This window comes from Malus sylvestris, chromosome 15 (assembly GCF_916048215.2).
Source record: "Malus sylvestris chromosome 15, drMalSylv7.2, whole genome shotgun sequence".
NCBI lineage: Eukaryota > Viridiplantae > Streptophyta > Magnoliopsida > Rosales > Rosaceae > Malus > Malus sylvestris.
The window spans coordinates 10447082-10467960 of NC_062274.1; the positions used below are offsets into that span (position 1 = coordinate 10447082).

At 38.8% G+C, this 20879-nt stretch overlaps 4 protein-coding genes and 1 long non-coding RNA gene across 8 annotated transcripts; 1 reads left to right on the forward strand and 4 right to left on the reverse strand.

Moving 5' to 3' along the window:
- Window positions 1–218: 218 nt before the first annotated feature.
- LOC126603660 (uncharacterized) lies at window positions 219–2493 on the reverse strand. The gene is made up of 3 exons (XM_050270578.1): window positions 2312–2493; window positions 1160–2121; window positions 219–534 (listed from the first exon to the last, which is right to left on the reverse strand). Exons 2-3 carry the CDS (start codon window positions 2111–2113, stop codon window positions 529–531), a joined length of 960 nt encoding a protein of 319 aa, XP_050126535.1. The 5' UTR covers window positions 2114–2121; window positions 2312–2493; the 3' UTR covers window positions 219–528.
- Window positions 2494–2990: 497 nt separating this feature from the next.
- LOC126603782 (inactive glucose-1-phosphate adenylyltransferase small subunit 2, chloroplastic-like) lies at window positions 2991–6721 on the reverse strand. Of its 4 annotated transcripts, none has more exons than XM_050270740.1 (10): window positions 6333–6710; window positions 5986–6139; window positions 5509–5799; window positions 5145–5414; window positions 4869–5036; window positions 4652–4755; window positions 4395–4506; window positions 4161–4259; window positions 3940–4062; window positions 2991–3222 (listed from the first exon to the last, which is right to left on the reverse strand). In XM_050270740.1, the coding sequence occupies exons 1-10, from the start codon at window positions 6386–6388 to the stop codon at window positions 3106–3108; spliced, it is 1494 nt and encodes a 497-aa protein (XP_050126697.1). In that variant the 5' UTR covers window positions 6389–6710; the 3' UTR covers window positions 2991–3105. The 4 variants fall into 4 exon arrangements, 3 of the variants coding, with proteins under 3 accessions (XP_050126697.1, XP_050126699.1, XP_050126698.1); XM_050270742.1 differs by having other exon boundaries at window positions 5986–6162; window positions 6333–6707; XM_050270741.1 differs by having other exon boundaries at window positions 5986–6708.
- A 567-nt stretch (window positions 6722–7288) lies between these two features.
- LOC126603784 (6,7-dimethyl-8-ribityllumazine synthase, chloroplastic) lies at window positions 7289–9574 on the reverse strand. The gene is made up of 8 exons (XM_050270744.1): window positions 9322–9574; window positions 9101–9201; window positions 8852–8947; window positions 8601–8696; window positions 8441–8519; window positions 8198–8244; window positions 8022–8081; window positions 7289–7622 (listed from the first exon to the last, which is right to left on the reverse strand). Exons 1-8 carry the CDS (start codon window positions 9503–9505, stop codon window positions 7584–7586), a joined length of 702 nt encoding a protein of 233 aa, XP_050126701.1. The 5' UTR covers window positions 9506–9574; the 3' UTR covers window positions 7289–7583.
- A 2494-nt stretch (window positions 9575–12068) lies between these two features.
- LOC126603785 (uncharacterized) lies at window positions 12069–12633 on the reverse strand. Its single transcript, XR_007616399.1, has 3 exons — window positions 12567–12633; window positions 12251–12476; window positions 12069–12162 (listed from the first exon to the last, which is right to left on the reverse strand). It is a non-coding gene; the product is annotated as an uncharacterized LOC126603785 (long non-coding RNA).
- A 4403-nt stretch (window positions 12634–17036) lies between these two features.
- LOC126603783 (4-hydroxy-tetrahydrodipicolinate reductase 2, chloroplastic-like) lies at window positions 17037–19746 on the forward strand. Its single transcript, XM_050270743.1, has 8 exons — window positions 17037–17374; window positions 17581–17818; window positions 17964–18097; window positions 18181–18255; window positions 18454–18555; window positions 18857–18966; window positions 19072–19159; window positions 19450–19746. Exons 1-8 carry the CDS (start codon window positions 17117–17119, stop codon window positions 19516–19518), a joined length of 1074 nt encoding a protein of 357 aa, XP_050126700.1. The 5' UTR covers window positions 17037–17116; the 3' UTR covers window positions 19519–19746.
- The last annotated feature ends 1133 nt before the right edge of the window (window positions 19747–20879 follow it).

Here is a 20879-nt window from a genome sequence, read left to right on the forward strand (position 1 = left end):
GATTTTTGACCGCATGATGCACGATGAATGACTAAGATGTGAAAATCCCTAGAATCCTCACCATTTGGATCCGGATGGGATCCAAATACATTATGAACCACCATCAATCCATGCATCTAAATAATAAGAAATCGATTTAAACAGCAACCAACAACTTAAACAGCAACCTTAATAATTAATAATCATAATATAGATTAGGTAAGTAAGAAAGATACAGATTTTAAACATTAATAATCATATTATCATCATAATCTCTTTCACAATCACTGAAAACTCAAATCACTTAATTACCCCAAAGCGAAAACTGCAACATCTATTAGGCTATTACAATAACACACCAAATGTGACACCTTTCCCTTCCATGATCCATCCAACCATAGCAATTACACCAATTTCTCCTCCAAAACAGCTCAACTTACCACCAGAAATCATGCCTCAATATTGATCTATTATTCCAAAACACCAGTACAGATAAACAGACGACAACAACTACTAGTTTCGCTTGTCAACCCAACCCAACATCCCTCTCTAATCCTGCAAGCACAACATTTCAAAGTTAGTTATATAACCAAAAGAAGGCAATGAATCATGGATTCATGATAAAGCATTGTGACTCCGTTCACCCGATAACAAACAAAACATAGTCACACTTATTGAGCACGTTTGCATAAAAGTTAATATGCAATGCAACCATGAGTGTTATTTACAACTGCAGAGCATATGTGGGCAAAACAAGTGAAAGCTCAACGTTGTAATCTGTGTGTGAACGAATACAATTCCGATGCTTGCTAAAGGGGAAGTTGCAAACATTCCATCCAGGGGTAAGTCAGGGAACAAGTACATTATCATTCATAGTTAGTATACACCACACCATGCACAGAGCATACTTATAGTTGATCATTCATTTATGTCCTCCTTTTCAATTTGTTCCATCATATTCATACGGTAAATGATTAATTGTTTACGGATGGGCCATGGTGGTGGCGACATATATTAACAATTTAACACATATCTAATAGTTGATCCCTGTTTCAAGGTTTTTGATATATATTACGGATCCAAGAGATATCATATCAACTACAAATGATCCACTATCTACTCTTGGAGATTCATGAGAATCATGCAAAATGCACACATAGTTTACATATATACACATTACCTCATCATCATCGTCATCACCGCCATCTTCCTTGTTCTTCTTGATGCGTGTAGTACCACCCTCCTTGACAATGGGCAACTTCATGGCTCCAAAGGGCGTGTCCACATTGATATTCCCTTTGATGCTGTAGCCGGTACCCTTTCCCCGAATCATATCCCAGAGCGCAGACCCGAAATCCTTAGGCCTGAAGGTAATGGGAACATCGACATAAGTAATGCCCTTTTTAGTAAGATTGGCAGACTTGGCGAGCTCTGCACCCCCAATGCTCTCATCACACAGCCAAATCTCGTAGTCGAGAGCATTGAGGCCTAAGTCAAAGTCATTCATGTTCTCCAGCTTCAAATGGAGGACCGCAACGGTTTCCTCAAAGGAGAAGGTTTGAAACCTGATCTTCTCAACATCGACATCAGGCTTGTAAGGGATGGGGATTTCTCCAGTTTTCTCGAGGGGGATAGTGATTCTGCCGATGACAGGGACATCCACAATGAGATCGACCTTGACCCTGTACGGAATGATGCTTCCAGGCTTGATGTCATCGTAGGTGCTCTTGATGTCATCGTACACCAAGTGGACGGGAACTTTGACTGTCTCCTCCCCGTGGGCGTGGATTGTCCCAGCATCGGGGATCAACCCGGAGACAAGTTTCCTCCCATCACTTTCGATCAAGTAGTTAATGTCGATGAGAGGGATGGGAACCGGATTAGGGTTCTTGATGAGCACATCCACCACGATCTCGGCCCTTTCGAGATTGATGCTGGGGATGTGAACGGCAGCAACATCGGCGGTTGGCTTGCCGAACCCAATGGCACCCTCGATCTTCTCCCCAATGTCTTGGATGAAACCCTTCACCTTGTCAATAAATCCACCCTCCTCCTCCCCCTCCTCCTTCTTTTGATCCTTCTTCTCCTTAGCACCCCGATCCACAATTTCGGGCTTATCATCAGACGATGCCATGGATTCCCCTATAAATTAATAAACATATATAAATTTGCAATTGATTCCCTTATATGGTTGTCTTCAACACACTAAATCAAACAGAAATATACAATTTTGAGATCAACACAAATCTCTCTTCTGAGAAAAAGAAAAAGATCATGTATGATGAGAGATCTAAAGGTCAATGATCGGAGATGTGATGGGACGAACACTTACCTGTTACTGTTGGTGGAAGTTCCTCCTCAATTCAAGCAGCAGCAGCAGAGATTCAAAGAAAATTCAATCCAGGAACAAGTAGAATTATTCACTTGAAAAGCAGTGCACAATCTCTTATCTTTTTGGCCGGCTGATCGCATTAATCATTTTTTGAAATTATGTCTTGACAAAATATGTGAATTAATGTTTATTTTTATGATTATTTATGAGGAAGCCGGGCGACGTGTACAGTCAGTGTTGTATAGATAGAGATGGAAGAGGTCCCACCTCATTAAACTGTACGCGGGACTCACGCCTATTTTCCGCGTGTAAAATCTTTTTCTTTTACTCTGTTTGGTAATTAATTTGGCCAAATATAATAATTTTAATTGTTGGATTAAATGGTAAATGATCGGATTTATTCCCTTTCCTATTGTTGGAATTGGATAGGTCATTGGTTAGGTGTCTTTAGCTTCAAATTCAATCAAAAAATAAAGGGTAATGTTAGAGAGACTACATTTATTGATAAAATTTACAAATTAAATAATGTGTCATCAATAAAAAAAGATCACGTTTATCAACGCTTGAGTGAAATCTATTCATGAGCTTCCATGTCCTTTAGTTTGCAAATTTTATCTATAAATTAGTCTCTCTAGAGCATCCAAAAATAAATTCAATTGAAAGGAAGGCTCAGCAAAGATATTCCAACTTCCTTTTTTTTCCTTTTTATTTCGTCTGATTAACTGGAGACTGACTGGAGTTGTAAAACTAAAACAATCAAAATTCAAATGAGATGAAATGAAATGAATGAATGATCAGAGAATGGTGCCATCTGGAATTACTGCACTCGGAAGGAGGACTAGTATTCCGTCACGAATAACATATCCATCACCTTCTCTGTCCGCTTCTTTCACATTATCTTTATTGATGATCTGCACCAAGCACGGACAGCCATCAGTCCACAATATTATCATCAAAACCCCACTCATGCTATTTCATTAAATTTGAAGATAATGAAAACCGAGCGTTCTAAGATTCATACAACTGACTCCACCTAGTGGGACAAGACTTCGCTATTGTTATTGAAGATAACGGAAAATAGTAGTACATATCCATAAAGACATACATACTATGAAGCATGAATATGGATACAATTACGGCGATACAATACGATACGGCACGACACGGCGATACGGAAAATCTTAAAAAATTAAGATACGATACGCTATGGATACGCCAAATAAAAATATATATAACAACAAAAATATACATTTTAAAACATAGTTCATCATTCAAATTCAAGTACATTTGAGGGTCGTATTCATACAGTAGAAGAAGTGTGAGAGTCGTATTCATGGTTTTAATTAGAGGGAAGCTCTTTGTATTTAGCAACTTTCAATTATAGATGTCTCCTATTAATTTTCTCTTCCTCATTACCATTTTTTAGAAATTGTAAATGTATTTTAAAAGCAGGATATGTGTATCCTAAATGTAGAATACGCATATCCATTATGTCAAATTCATGTCCATCAACCAGGATACGTGTCGGACGAGTATCCGAAAGTATCGGGCAAGTATCGTATCCGATCAAGTATCGGATACGGGATACGGGACCAAACAGAAGTATCCGTGCATCATAGCATACATACCATAACATTGTTGCCAATTCTTGCATTCTTGTCGATAATAGCCTTCCTTACTTGAGTATCTTCGCCAATTCCCATCACGGGGATCGCACCCGCCATGCCTTTCCTCTTCCCCCCATCTTCTGTCTGCGACTCTCACTCTCACTGTCAGTATATAATAACATAGAGAAAAAAAGAAAGACAACAAACAACAAGGGTCAAAGGGATGGATCCTTAGTCCTTACTTGGTACGTGGTTGAACCCATGATGACTGAATCCTCGACTATAGCCCCATTTCCGATTCTCGTCCTCATACCAATTACTGCCCCTTTGATCCTGCATCCCTACTCTTGTACAAGTCCAAAACCCCCATGCATTCAGTTTACATCAGTTGAGTATGTACTAGTTTTTCGGAGAAATCCAATCGATAAAATTTGAAGAAAGAATTCAAAATCCTACAGGAACAATGCTCTGCTTACATTGAGGATGCAACCATCTCCAATTACACTGTTTGTAATTACAGCGTTTGCTATTTGAGTTGGAGGCAGACGCCGAGGCAGTGTGTAGACCGGACTTTCTCTGTCGTAGAAGCTGCGCTATATATATGCAACCACCAAGTTTGTGTGTTAGTCAATGACATTGAGGACTGAGCGCTCCAAATCAGCCTTCAGCCTTTCCCCGCACATTATGTGTGTGTGCATGTTAAATGTTATATGTATGAGATCGAGTTACTGACTTATATCCTACGTCTGCATCCCTTGTGCTTTGCATATTTGCTTCGTAGAATGCTTTAATATTCCTCATGTCCTCCCAATATCCATCAAATGCATAAGCTTGAACCTAACCCCTCGCACAAAAAGCGCAGTACCGTGCTTGAATTAGCACTCTGAATTCTGAAAGTAATACCACAAGAGAAAAATAAATACATATTACACTATGTATGCAGGTATGACCTTCATTCCGAAAGATATGGCACCCGGAATTACTTCACTTGTGAAGTCATTTCCCTTTGGAAAATGTTCTTCCAGAAGCCTTTTCATTACACCTCTGTTGATGAGATAGATTCCCATACTTGCCATACTACTTTGGGCAGTATCGTTGGATTTTCTTGAGCTTTTGGGCTGAAATTTCAGATTCATGCTGCCTCAGAAAACACCGGAAATCATACCATATGAAGAGACATTTGTGGAAGACAAAAAACGAAAAAGAATCTGTTGAGTAGTACTTACTGAAGCAACCACAACTGACTTTCCCTCCAAATTCAGTCTGAAATCTGTAACTTGATTTTCAGAATTCACATTTAGAAAGCCAAATCCCGGATCATGAAGTCTCCTGGCAACAGATGTAGCAATGGTAATGTCAGCGCCATTGTCTCGGTGCGACATGATGAGTTTCTGGTAGTCCATACTGTAGAGATGGTGACCTGGAAGGACCAAAAACTCAGTCACGGGATACTCTTCCAGCACCCACAGACATCTTCTCACAGCATCAGCAGTTCCCTAATATCAAGTTACTAAAATTTCAAGACTCTGAACTGTAACTACTGAAGTATTAAAAGTCCGGATTATTTTCAGTACACGAGAGATTTCAGACCTGGAACCATCTGTTATTGCCGGGGCTCTGATACGCGGCAATGACCTGAACAAAGCCCTCATTCCCAAGGCCAACTCCAGAGTAAGCTCTGGAAAGGTGGGAATTGAGAGAAGTAGAGTTAACCTGTGTGAGAGCATATATGTGGCTTATGTTGCTGCTAATGCAGTTGCTCACAACTGAATCAATGAGCCTGTAATTTGCTGCAATAGGTATCGCCCCTTCTGATCTTCTCTTTGTCAGCGGGTAAAGTTGTGACTCGTGCCCATCCCCGAACACAACAGCTGCCACACTCTGACATGAATAAATGTACACATACGTAATCTAACCAATGCTCATGAATCATCTAACCGTATTGTGAAACAAGAATTGATTAAAGATTATCTCCTATACGCAAACTAGCATTTCCGTTAGAGGTAATTAAATCAACTTGAGAGCTTATGCATCATTGGCATGATTTAAGCAGGAATTGAATTAAACCTGATTGGCCGGAGGAAACAACAAAGTTTGAGTCTGAGACTGGTGTGACTTGGATACCAAGAACATCGGAGGAAGAGTGGTAGAATGAAGCTTGAGGGAACGGTTTTCGTGAATACTACCATCTGATGCAGTAACGGAGCACCTTGCTCGGATGCTAACAACGGAGGGAAAACAACGCTGCAAGATCACCATCACGGTATACAGACAGAGCACGACAAGAGTAATGAATGTATGTACAATTGCAAATCTATATTGAAGGAATAATTTGCTCGTCTTCGACTTCTGAATCCAACTGGTTTAAGACTAAATAGAACGTATAACAAGGGGAATATTAATATTGAGCAAACCTTGCTTGCATGGCTAGATCAGGGTTAGAGGCAAGGATTTGGTTTCCGAGCAGCATTTTTAATAACTTAACTTTGATTCTGAGCTTCTTCTTTTTCTCTTTGTTCTTTTCAGTTGTTTGTTCTCTTTGTTTCCTATGTCTTCCAAGTTATTCATTTCCTACTTAACAGCTGCACAAACAAAACCTCTGCTGTTTAACAACAATAGCTTGTCCATTCTCTTCAACTGCAAATGACGTTCTTACCCTAACAAGTAATACCTTTTTCAATTACATGGTACTTTGCAAGAAAAGATGTCTTTTGATAAGGGAAAGGGACCCTCTCCGGATTTCTTCCACCAAATCCATCAAATCAATCAATCTAAATCCTTAAATTTGATTTAACTGCTACAATAAGGAGAGCATTTTAAAAGTTATAATAACTTTAACCGTTTATCAAATTTCAAGGACCCGGATTAGGTGATAGGGTGGATTTGATGGAAGAGATCCGGAGAGGATCCCTTTCCTTTGATAAGGGCAGTTTTGTCACTTTACTGTTGGGCATTTTGGAATGGAGTGGCATCCAAGGCAGGCATTGTTGGCTCTCTCATCTTCCCCTGCCCGTCTTCTCTTTAAAATAATATGAAATGAAGAAACACGCCATATGAAATGAAGAAACACATGCCATAAAACGGATTTGAATTCTATCCGGATACAACTTGTGGGATCCTCACATCGTAGCCGTCTATTGTATATCGTGCAGTCAGAAATAATTTTTAATTTTATTATTTAAAATTAAACATAAATAGTACTTAACGAAAACATTGCAAGAGAAGATGGTACTACAGCAATAAGACCTCCCAACGGCGTTATGTTCTAGATTTCAACCTCATGTTAAAAAGTGAGATGTTAGGTGAAGGAGCCACGATGATCAAAGAATCAAATGCTTGCAAATGTGGAATAGCAACACAAAATCACACGTACCCAGGAAGCGAGGAGCTTTTTATTCATAACATCAAACATACTTCTTATTTCTACTCAATTGCTCTTTATCAGGGTTTAGCAATCAACAAAGAGCCGACCACAGTTTGGGATAATGTGGTTTACCATGTTACAGTTTTAGATTACCCACGAGACATATATTCTAGCAGTTCAAAAATGGAACAACAACAACAAAAAACAACAACAATGAGCACATCTAGCAACGGAAAACACTGAGTCGCTGACCAAACTACAAATTTATCTGCCTCTCCTCAGACTCAGAGTAACATTACCATTACTTCAGTTGGTGCTCAAACAAAGATGCCATCTCAATCTGCGATACAAATCAAAATAATCATGAACGGGTTATACCTAAACTAAAAACACAAAGAAAAATGAAATTACCCTTGGAACAAACAGAAAATATATCAAAGCGCAGTTCATGAATAAACAATCCCATCTTCAACATGGAACCTACTTGCTTCTATCCTCTTATTCATACAAACTCCCATAAGGCCAGGTTATATTAGTGTCATATGGAAGGGTTTTAGTCAGATTACAGTTTCTAATTAAAAGTTAAATTATATTAATGCATTAGACTAAGTTTAAACAATACATCTTTATAATTCTTAATACTCAAAGAAAAATATAAAAGGAAGCAATTAACCAAAATCAAATGCAATACCTCCGCTACCAAGATAACTTAATTAAGAATAATTTGATATCAACTTACAGCTGTCATAGCAGTCTCTGCACCCTTATTTCCAGATTTACCACCCGCTCGATTTATAGCCTGTGATGGTAGTAAAAGGAAATGGTATGATCGATCATATTCCCCGCTTCTGTAATAAAAAGAAAACTCTCTAGAGTTTTCGGTGCTACATTTGAACACTATGATAAAATATTTACCTGCTCCATATTATCACAAGTTAGGACACCAAATATGCACGGCACTCCTACAGCGACATAAGAGAAGCAGTTCAATTTTTTTTAATGAGGAAACAAAATTCAAGCATATCAGAAGAAATAGAAACCTTAAGTATGCGAGAGAGAAAGAGACTACCACCAACCCAAGAACATATTCAGGAATGGACAGACCATCCTAAAAAAAAAACTAATACGGAAACTAACAAAAAACAAACAGGCAGCAACCTGATTGTAATCCAGCTGAAAGTACTCCAGATGCTGCTGAATTAGCAACTGCATCATAGTGGGTTGTATCGCCTCTAATCTACTGACAAGAAGTTGATAAATTAGCTTTCATGGAGACAAAGTACTATTTTATAAGGATAACCAAAATACAGGAAAGTACCACAGCTCCGACGCATAGAATTGCATGATATTTTCCCAAACTTGCAAGCCTCTGTGCAGTTACACCGATTTCAAAACTACCAGGAACCCACACAACCTGAGGGAAAGGCAACAGCAATAATCAGGCAAGGTCATGTAAAATCAGCTGGTGGAAAAGCAAGAAACAAACATAAGACATGATATTTACTGAAGGAAGCCGAACGAATGCAGAGTATGTGTGTATGCATTTGTGAGTTTATTTATGTTACATACGTCAACATCCTCGTCTTGAATTGAGTAGTTGCTGAAAGTGGTCAGAGCTCCCTCTAACAGCTGCTTTGTTATAAACTCATTGAACCGCGCCACAACCTGAGATTTGACAAGATTTGGAAGCATTAAAAGATTTAGGAAGGCACTAAACATCAGAAGACTTATTAGAAGAAACATATATTTCGATTCGATTCGATTCGATAGTAAATAAGAGAAGAGAAGAGAGTTAGGGAGGGAGAGAGGAGTAGTGACCACTGCGAAACGGAGGCCCTGAGTTTTGGTGACGGAACCCACGAGATGGCGAACAGCCGCTGTCTGAGCAAAAGACGAACGCTCCTTCCTCTCAATTCCGCCTGCAATCAGAAACAAACCAAAATCGATTTTGCTTTGCCAAAAACCAGATAATAATAATACGAAATAAAAAAAGAAATGGTTGAATTATAATCTACTAAGAGAGAATAAAAAAAGTCAACCTCCTCCTATGGAAAACGAAGAAGAAGATGGCGACGAAGAAAGAGAGAGGGATTTGGGAATCTGAGACGACAGGAGAAGGCGTTGACTGCTGCTGCCGCCTCTGCCTCCGTGGGAACGACAAGTATCCGGCGGTGGGAGGAGGCGAGAGTTGAAACACCGTGTTGAAGCCCAAGCAGCAGCCATTTTCTTCCTTCAACTTTCACAGCAGCAGACGGATCTCTTAAGCGATTTTAGACTAGGTTACTGTTCAGTGTTCCCCCACACCCCACTTTTACACCTACCCCAAAACGCTGCGTTTAAAATGCACTCTTTCCCCCTATCTCAGACACTTAGGGGGCGTTTGTTGCGCCGAACTGTCTCGGACTGGACTAGCTGCAGGGACTAAGCTGGACTGGCTTAGACTAGACTAAGCTGGACTAACTTAGTGAAGCGTTTGGTGCAGTGTCGGACTAAGAAGCAGGATAATAAAAACAGTATTGTTCATCAGATTTGTGTTTGCTTACACTAGAACTACAAATTTTTGCCATTGTGTAATAAAGTAATGCTACAAATGTCATGAGAAGATACTTGTGTAATAGAGTAATCCTAAACTTTATGCAATAAAATCGAACATTAACTAATGATAGTTTTCTTGGATTATAGAGTTTAAGAAAACGAAACTCATATTAGATATTTGTCTGAAGCAAGTAAAATTGCCATGGAAAATGTCACTTAAGTTATTCACATGCATGATATATGGTGTTCTGGTTCTCTGTTGGGTGAAGATGACTAGGATCCAATGGTGGTAGGGTTTTGAAGGAAGGGAAACGTGAGTAATAATACTTTGGTTTCAAGAATCCTCCAAGTGTACCCAACAAACCTTGCTTAAAAGAAAAGAAAATAGAAAAGTATGGTAATTAAACAGGCTATAAGGGGCCATCTCTTTTTCCATGTGGCATAATTCATAGCTGACTAGATTAACAAGCAAGAGCAAGTACATAAGAAGATCTCCATAATTTACAAAATACCAGTGAACTATAGTATACCATTCAAAAGTAGATCTCCATAATTTACAAACTCCTAGTTAACATTAGCCAAAATACTTCATAGTGGAAAACTAAGTTATAAGTCATAACCTAAGATTGTACGATTAATAAAATACATCCATATCAAAAGACACCACATAATATACTCATCCGCTTGCTTTGTCGCTTAAAAGCCTTTGGACAAACACTTTCTTGAGTTCCGGTTTGATTGCCCTGAACACTCCCACATTTTTTGGTTTATCCAAAATAAGAGACAATGCATCAATTTGATCCATAGGAGAAAGACCCATTTCTTCAAGTTCGTTAGCTATGTCACTATGATCTGCAGTACCTTGAACTAAAGCTTCAGTTACCATTTGCATCCTCTTCCCACTTTCAACATAAAATTCTTTCAGTCCACTGATAATTGCCTCGGTTCCATCACTTGAACTTCCCACACCTCTTTTCCTCTTTCGTTGGCTATTTTCAGATGGGATGCTTTGTTGGCTTTGTTCGTTCATTGAAGAAACAAAATTTTCACCTCCAATATCACTTGCACCAACTTGATCATGACTTTGTTCCTCCACCATTTCAACAGGGGTTTCGGCTACATTACCTGTAGCCCGATCTTTTCCAAATATATATGCGAATCGATCATACAGTGGAAAAGGTTTGCTTCTCCATCCATCGGCTTCTTTATTTTTCTAAGATTATATCAACATAGCAAAACTAAAATTGAGCATGTGTAACAAATAAAACAGCAAGAACAAAACTAATGTATAAATAAAATAGGATATAAACCTGCACATAAGTTTGCCATGCGTCATCACTATCAACTTCAACGCACTTTTTGACATCATTCCATGCAAATCCACTTGTGTTTATCATGTCAACGACCATACTATATGTTTTTTTCCATTTCTTCAACTTTGACTCAATATGTGGAGTTGCCTTTATATTGGAATGAGGACATAAAACATTGACAGCTTTCGCTATTTCAATCAAAGTACCTTGTTTGAAAGCACCGGTGTCACACCGTTGCTTCCGAGCAACAAAATCCTCAAGATCGGATAGTAATACTTCTTCCTCAAATGCTTCCCATTTACGCCTTCTTCCTTTTGGCTCTTGAGTAGCATTCAAAATATTGTCTTTATCCATACCTAAACAAAAAATATTTGAATGTACTAAAATACAATACAAATAATTAATTTGCATAATATCCAATTAATTTGCATAATATCCAAATAATTTGCATACCATCCAATCAATAAAAAAGTTTTAACATTCACTGATGAGCAATCTAATAATTATGCTAACATCCAACAAATGCATGATAAAAAGGAATACTAAAATAAAATGTTATCATTAACACATATAGCTAGTTCGGTTGCTGGTTCCTAATTGCTCTTCACTCATTATACATTTCCTGAGCCATGATATTCCTCTTTGCAGTCCACTGGTCAGATATTTCAACACTACCAACATATTCACCTTCTTCTGTATTTTGTTCATCTTGTATTATTGGCAAATTTTCCAGTGGATCTACAGACATCTCTTGCCTAATAAGATTGTGTAGTAGGCAACAAGCGGTAATTATTCGACCTTGTGTCCTTATCGGATAGAAAGATGGACTTCTTAGTATCGACCACCTTCCTTTTAGCAAACCAAAACAATGTTCAATTACATTCCTTGCCTTAGAATGCTTCATGTTAAAATATTCTTCCTTATTAGAAGGCGTTCGTCCCTCCCATTCAGATAAATGATAAGGTATTCCTCTATAGGGTGCAAGGAATCCTTCACCATTTGTATAACCACCATCTACAAGGTAATAATAACCTAATAAAAAAAAACGTTATTAGTGTTTTGTAGTTGACAAACAAAACTAGACCTAACTTACAAAGTTGAGACTAACTAATACTCTTACCCGTTGGTACCTTAAAACCATTAGGCCTAGTAATTGCATCATGTAGCACTCTAGAGTCTGATGCGGAACCCTCCCAACCCGGAAACACATATATGAACTGCATATCGCCTGAACACACACCTAACACATTAGTTGCGACTCGACCCTTTCTTGTTCGGTATCTTGGTTTGTCAATTTCATGTACATGCACATCAATGTGTGTTCCATCTATTGCTCCCAAGCAATTCTAAAAAAAAAAAAAATTTAAGCTTTTGTTAATTTATACAAAGGGAATGAAGAGTTAAAGCTTAGGGAAAATGAAAAAAAATTATCATACCTTAAAACATCGCCACCTAGGATCTGTAGAATCAATAGGCACAGGCTGAGGGACTTTTAGTAAGATACCTTGTAATCGCAAAATTCCTTGCAATACGCTATTGAAATACCTACTTATAGTCTCTCCCGACCTATAAAATCTACTGCCAATACTACGATTCTTAGTATGATGTGCTAGTATTTGTAAAGTCATACACACCTGCTCCTCTACATACACCAAAACATCAGTTTTTACCCTCCCATCTTGACGAAGTAAGTCACATAATATGGCAAAAGTCCTTCTATCCATTCTCAATTCGTTGACACATTCAATATCAGTATTCCCTATTATACCATTCAGATAACACAAACTAATCTCTCGTCTAACAAGTGAACGATTAGTCAAAGTGGGTCGTTCAACATGTCTCTGTTTGGCCCTTAGCATCATCACCACAAGAATCGTACAAATGCAAATTGTCTCTAAATGAGACATCTCTAACAATAAGATCAATAAAAGCTTCCTTCGATCCATATCTATCCAAACAAAAAAAAAGGAAAATTAAATAAGGACATTATATATGTAATATTTACTGTTATTAAGGGTGATGGAAATGAAGTGATTATGATACGAAATGAACTAGATCAAAATAAACGGTATACAAAGAATTCTGAAACAAGTAACTGCATTAATAGTCCAAAAAATAAACAGCCAAGTCACAATTAATGTTGGATCAACAAAAAGAAAAAAACCAGTCAAGTCACAATTGATAGGCATTGCATGTTAAAAGGGAAATTAAATGACACCTGTGAAGCGGTAGTCTTAGCCTTATCCTTCCGTTTATGCTCCTCTTCTCTGCAACCAACAACCACAGAATATTGCTGTTCAGCATACAAAACATTCACATTGTAATATCATGGTTATAAACTAAATACACACACACACACTTCTAGTGCAGAATACACACACACACACACAGAGACACCAACTAAAGATACACACACACAGAACACTTTCAGTGCAGAATACACACACACACACACACACAGAGACACCAACTAAAGATACACACACACACACACACTCACAGACCAACTAAAGATACACACACACAGAAACACACCAACTAAACACACCAACTAAACTCACAGACCACAAAAAAAACATCCGTTCTAGTTCAAGATCAAAAGATGAGCAATTAAGTAAGGACAAACAAAATAGTTCAAACCGGACACTAATCTTTTGAGTGAAACTCAACCGCAACATTAGAATATAAGCAGAGAGATTGTTGCAGGGAAAACTTCCAGTTGGAACAAAAATTCTAGACCAACCCTACCACCTTCCCTGCCTCACCCCCTCTCGCTCCCCCCCCACGTTAATGAGTACACATATACACACACACACATACAGTAGACAAACACACACACACACTCCTCACGTTAATGAGTACACACAAACACACACACAGAGTACACACACACACTTCCAGTGCAGTACACAAACACACACACACACACATACACAGAAATTAGATACACACACAGTACACACACACACAGGCAGTACACAAACACACACACACACACCCCCCACGTTAATGAGTACACACAAACACACACACACACAGTACACACACACACTTCCAGTGCAGTACACAAACACACACAGTACATACACACACATACACAGAAATTAGATACACACACATCATACACACACACATGCAGTACACACACACACACATAGAAATTACACACACACACATACACATAAATTAGACACACACACACACAGTACACACACACAGGCAGTACACAAACACACACACACACCCCCCACGTTAATGAGTACACACAAACACACACACACACAGAGTACACACACACACTTCCAGTGCAGTACACAAACATACACACATACACATACACAGAAATTAGACACACACACACACAGGCAGTACACACACACCCCCCACGTTAATGAGTACACACAAACACACACACACACACACACAGAGTACACACACACACACTTCCAGTGCAGTACACAAACACACACACACAGAGTACACACACATACACATAAATTAGACACACACACACAGGCAGTACACAAACACACACACACAAAGTACACACACACATACACATAAATTAGACACACACACACAGGCAGTACACAAACACACACATGCAGTACACAAACACACACAGGCAGTACACAAACACACATACACAGAAATTACACACATACACATAGTACACACACACACATGCAGTACACAAACACACACACACACACCCCACGTTAATGAGTACACACAAACACACACACACAGTACACACACACACACTTCCAGTGCAGTACACAAACACACACACACAGTACACACACACACACATACACAGAAATTAGATACATACACAGTACACACACACACATGCAGTACACAAACACACACACACAGAAATTACACACACACACACACAGTACACACACACATACACAGAAATTAGACACACACACACAATACACACACACAGGCAGTACACAAACACACACACACAGTACACATACACATACACAGAAATTACACACACACACATAGTACACACACACACAGGCAGTACACAAACACACACACACACGCCCCACGTTAATGAGTACACACAAACAAACACACACACACACACACACAGAGAAATTACACACACACACACACACAATACACACACACACACACACTTCCAGTGCAGTACACAAACACACACACACAATACACACACACACACTTCCAGTGCAGTACACAAACACACACACACAGAAATTACACACACACAGTACACACACACACATACACAGAAATTACACACACACAGGCAGTACACAAACACACACACACACACCCCCCCACGTTAATGAGTACACACAAACACACACACACACACACAGAAATTACACACACACACACACACACACACACACTTCCAGTGCAGAATACACACACACACACACACACACACACTCACAGAAATTACACACAGATACACACACACAGAAACACACCAACTAAACACACCAACTAAACTCACAGACCACAAAAAAAACATCCATTCTAGTTCAAGATCAAAAGATGAGCAATTAAGTAAGGACAAAAATAGTTCAAACCGGACACTAATCTTTTGAATGAAACTTAACTGCAACATTAGAATATAAGCAGAGAGATTGTTGCAGGGAGGACTTCCAGTTGGAACAAAAATTCTAGACCAACCCTACCTCCTTCCCTGCCTCACCCTCTCTCGCTCCCCCCCCCACATTAATGAGTACACACACACACACACACACACACACAGAGAGTACACAAACACACACACAGAGTAATGAGTACACACAAACACACACACACCCCCCCCACGTTAATGAGTACACAACCACACACACACACAGAGAAATTACACAAACATAGAGTACACACACACAAATAATACACAAACACACACACAACGTACACAAACACACACACACCCCCTACGTTAATGAGTACACACAAACACACACACACACAGAAATTACACACACACACACAGTACACAAACACACACACACACAGAGTAATGAGTACAGACACACACACACACACTTCTGCACTAACTCATCAATTCATCCTAATTTGGCGGATAAAAACATACAGTGAAAGAGGTGTTTGGAGAGAGTATGCTTGGAGACGAGGATTTTTGGTAATGACATACACATAAATTACACACACACACACACAGAGTACACTAACACACACACACACACGCAGACACACACACGCACAGAGTACTCCCATTGTTGAAACCCCAATTTTTAAAAATCGAAAACAACATGTGGGTAGGACTTCCAAGTTTTACAACTTTGACATCCTAAATTCCCAAGTTCCATCTCATCTTATGAAAAACCCAAATTCTAATTTCAATTTCACCTAAATATCAAAACCCTAATTTATTCAAGTGCAGATCTCTATGATTCAAAAATTATCAAACCCAAAACAACAAAATCAAATAAAGCTCAGTAAAATTACCATCTGCAACACAAATAAATGAAATTAATAGAAGAATCGAAGTTTACCATACAAATGAGGGCGAGCAGATGCAGAGATCGGAAGACGCAGAGATGAGGGTGAGGAGGACGAAGATGAGGGAACACGGCAAGGACGACGTTGAGGGAACGTAGAGATGAGGACGAAGGGCTTGGACTGGACGAAGGGACGGCGCAAAAAATCTCTCGGTTTTCTCTGGCTTACGAATCCGCCCGATTTTGGGGTTGCTCGTTAAGAACAGCTAAGGAGGCAGTTAGTCCAAGCGAGTCCGAGTTAAGCTCATTAAAGCTAATCCAGATGCACACCAAACATCAGACTATAGTCTAGTCCAGTCCAAGCCCTCTTAATCCTGTCAAACAAACGTGACATTACGGTTTCCCCAACAAGGAAAGAAATTACCACATAAATAACCCTAATCAAATCAAACCCACCCCCCCCCCCTGGTGACGTCCTGTGTCCTAAAACCCTAACTCCCAAAGAAGCCTTCGCTACAATGGCGACCATGCTCAAACTTCCGGCCGCCAATTGTGCGATTCTTCCTCCTCAGCAACAGAAGCGGGCGTTCTTGGCTGGAGCTGCAACCACCAGATTGGATGCGGCTACCGTCTTCACTGCTCGGAGGCAAACACTTTCATTGTCGTCGTCGTCAGCTGCAGCAACTGCAAAGGTGATGTCAGTTTCAGCCGTAGCCGGCCAAAGCATTGAGCTTGAGCAGTCTCCCTCCAAGAACAAGATTGACATTCCTATCATGGTAATGCTTTCCTTATCTTGTTCCTCGTTACTCTGCGATTCTAAATCAATAGCCTTTTTAGAAATGTCAATCAATTGCCGTCAAACTCCCAGCACCTATGATAATTTGCATGATTGGAACTTTGATAATTCAAATCAAAACTCCCAGCACAGCAGCTATGTTAGTGATGCCAAATTCCATGAATTTGTCTTCTTTTTGTCCAAAAGGTAAACGGATGTAGTGGCAAAATGGGGAAGGCCATCATCCAAGCAGCAAATTCTGCAGGACTCACCGTGGTTCCAGTTTCTTTTGGCTCCGCTGAAGAATCTGGCCAAACCGTCCAAGTTGGTGCAAACGAGATTCTAGTGCATGGTCCTCATGAAAGAGAAAGCACCCTTGCATCCCTTTTCCAGAAATATCCCAATTTGATTGTTATCGACTTCACCGTCCCTTCTGCGGTCAATGGTAAGTAATACCATAGGTTTGGAAAACTCTATATCGACGTTCTTTTACTTCAAACGTGTTTTCCTTTCCATTGTTGCTGGAAATAGTGCAGGTGATTCTGTGTCTTTATTCTCTTGGGTTTTTTTTTTTTTTTCGTCGTATCCAGATAATGCAGAGCTATATTGCAAAGTTGGAGTGCCCTTTGTGATGGGAACAACAGGCGGGGACAGGGATCAATTGTATAAGACTGTAGAAGACTCAAAAGTCTATGCAGTGATTTCTCCACAGATGGGGAAACAGGTGATTAGGATTTGGTACTTTAATGGTTTCTAATATTCTGGGGGCTTGCCTACTTTATCCTAATCGTTGTTTGGTATGAATAGGTTGTGGCATTTCTTGTAGCCATGGATATCATGGCTGAGCAATTTCCTGGAGCCTTCTCTGGGTATTCTCTACAGGTACTTCACTTTTCCCTTATAATTTGTTACTGATGCTAAATATAATATAAGAGAAAGTCTAATTATTTGATAAAAAGGTCATTTTCAGTATAATATTGACATTCATTTGACTGGTGTGCTACATTTTTCTGAAAGTTCTTTTATATGTTTTCTGTTCATATTGTCTGATGTGCCTTCTTCATATATTTTAAATTTCAGGTGATGGAATCCCATCAAGCAAGTAAAGTTGATGCATCTGGAACCGCCAAGGCTGTTATTTCTTGCTTCCAGAAGTTGGGGGTGTCCTTTGATATGGAACAGGCATGTTAAATGATACATGTTAATTATAGCTTTTGATAATTAGAAATGGTTAACTGTAGCATCTCTTTTTCATTTTGCCTCATCCGGTAAGTTTTATATTGAACACGTTAGACTCCTTATTAGTTTATTTTTCAAATTTGCGAGGAAAGTAGGCTTGGGTTACATATCATTTTCTTTGAGGTTAAGAAAGCATGGTCAGTCCCATTACATGAAGTACCAAATAAACTTGGATAACTCTTCTTTCATTTTTCATCCTTCATTATTTTATTTAGTTTTTCGATCTTCTGACAAATTTCATCAGATCCAATTGATCCGGGATCCCCAGCAACAACTGGAGCTGGTGGGAGTTCCAGAGGAGCATTTGTCTGGTCACGCATTTCATATGTATCATCTGACCTCACCTGATAAAACGTAATAAGAATATCCTCTTTCGCTGTCTCTCTTTCTCTCGCAGACAAATTTTCTTTTGTTTATAGTTGTAACTCTGGTCCATTGAATTTATTTCCCCTTTTGCAGAGTTTCTTTCGAGTTTCAGCATAATGTTTGTGGTAGATCAATTTATGCAGAGGGTACAATCGATGCTGTTATTTTCCTTGCCAACAAGGTGCTGAAACTTTTCCATCCCTCTTTTGCTTTCTTACTTGCTGCAGTGCTTATGATGGTTTTAAAAATAATGAAATTTTGGTCTTAAGAAGCGTAATATATTAACGAACTACTTTGACAACTGGAAAGAAGATTGGTTAAGTTCCTATTCAAATATAGTATATGATTTGGATACTCATCGGTTATTTGGCTAGAATATTGATAACGTATATTTGGTGATTAAGCTAGAAACTCGTAGGACCTTTTATGCAATACTTTACTTTTATGATATGAAATATTGTATGAATGCAGATTCATTCAAAGGCAGACAAGCGGATCTACAATATGATGGATGTCCTGCGAGAGGGTAACATGCGATGATAGTTGGCTTTGTACGAAGGGTGTAGTCTGGTGTAGTAAATTAACTAGTTTAAAATAATTGGATTCTGTTCGAGGAAAATGGGGACATAAGTTTCGGATTAGTAGTTTCGACCTTATCTTTGTCAGTTATTGTTTTCCTTCCTGCTAATGTTTTGTAGTTTGGTTGAAGGAAATATGAATATGTAAGTTTACGTTTATTTTCGAGATGCACCTGATATTGTTGGCCGATATGGTAGTGTGCACAGACAAGCTGATGAGCAGGCTTTTCTTGTCTTGGTTTGTCTTGATTCGAACACGACAGATGTGCTTGGCCGTTCGGTTAAGCACAGAAACTAAGTGATGGTTTTTGCTAGTGTTGTTCCTGCAAACAGGTGCTCTAGTTTGAGATGAGATGAGCTGACATAAAGCAGGCAGTAGAGTAGCGTGCTACTGCCTACTAGTAGTCCGAGTTACTAGGATGTATCGGAACGCAAAATTTGAAAGAATATCACCGGATCAATTAACCCAGAGCTGGTTGGTATGCTCCCATTACATTTACAGTTTTACTTGATGTTACAAGGTTCAATAGAAATATGAACCAACACCAAATAGGAGCAATGCAACCTTCAAATTGCAGCGCTTGGTAATGGAGAAGCAATGTGTCGTCCTTTGACTTTGGATTCTCTTTTGTTTTATTCGTTTTAATGGTAAAAAGTAAAAATATTTTATTTTAGTTAATGGTAAAAAATCATCCCGAAGAGGGAGCCTTGATAAATCACAGATTCGAGTTGTGATGGAAAAATAACGATAGGAAATGTTGGTTTTTTTTTTTTTTTTTTTTTTTTTTTTTTTTTTTTTTTGTGTGATGGAAAAATCACGGATTCGAGCTGTGGAAACCATTGTTTTACAAACTAAGAGTAAAGATGCGTACGATAAAATTTCAGGAAAATTAATGAAAAATATTTGAAAACTTTGAGTTTTAATGATAATGATAAAATAAAAGGTAAAATGAATAGTATCATGATTGACATTTTAGTAATGTAAAAATATAATTTTTCGTTAAAGTAAACAGTACCGAAAGTTTTCGGTTAAAGTTCCCTAAAATTTCCCCCTTAAATCTTTGAGTTCCTTTTATGTTGGTTTGGACTCGTTAGCTCAGCATGGCTAACGGGCCCAAGCCCGAAATAATTAGCATTTCCCCGCAGAAAAACTCTGAAATATCACATTGACATTTTAGTAATGTAAAAATATAATTTTTCGTTAATGTAAACAGTACCGAAAGTTTTTTGTTAAAGTTCTCTTAAATTTTCCCCGTAAATCTTTGAGTTCCTTTCGTGTTGTTTTGGACTCGTTAGCTCAGCATGGCTAACGGGCCCAAGCCC

Bases quoted from the DNA above. Each gene is read 5' to 3' on its own strand.
- LOC126603784 (XM_050270744.1), bottom strand. From the start codon at position 9,505: ATGGCTGCTGCTTGGGCTTCAACACGGTGTTTCAACTCTCGCCTCCTC. The intron at 8,948-9,100 runs GTCACTACTCCT...GTCAAATCTCAG, and splicing joins AGGGCCTCCGTTTCGCAGTG to GTTGTGGCGCGGTTCAATGA. The intron at 8,245-8,440 runs GTTGCTGCCTGT...ATGTCGCTGTAG, and splicing joins TTCAGCTGGATTACAATCAG to GAGTGCCGTGCATATTTGGT.
- LOC126603782 (XM_050270740.1), bottom strand. From the start codon at position 6,388: ATGCTGCTCGGAAACCAAATCCTTGCCTCTAACCCTGATCTAGCCATG. The intron at 4,756-4,868 runs GTCATACCTGCA...GCGAGGGGTTAG, and splicing joins CCATATCTTTCGGAATGAAG to GTTCAAGCTTATGCATTTGA. The intron at 4,063-4,160 runs GTAAGGACTAAG...TGAGAGTCGCAG, and splicing joins TGGGTTCAACCACGTACCAA to ACAGAAGATGGGGGGAAGAG.
- LOC126603783 (XM_050270743.1), top strand. From the start codon at position 17,117: ATGGCGACCATGCTCAAACTTCCGGCCGCCAATTGTGCGATTCTTCCT. The intron at 18,098-18,180 runs GTGATTAGGATT...TGGTATGAATAG, and splicing joins CTCCACAGATGGGGAAACAG to GTTGTGGCATTTCTTGTAGC. The intron at 19,160-19,449 runs GTGCTGAAACTT...GTATGAATGCAG, and splicing joins TTATTTTCCTTGCCAACAAG to ATTCATTCAAAGGCAGACAA.
- LOC126603660 (XM_050270578.1), bottom strand. From the start codon at position 2,113: ATGGCATCGTCTGATGATAAGCCCGAAATTGTGGATCGGGGTGCTAAG.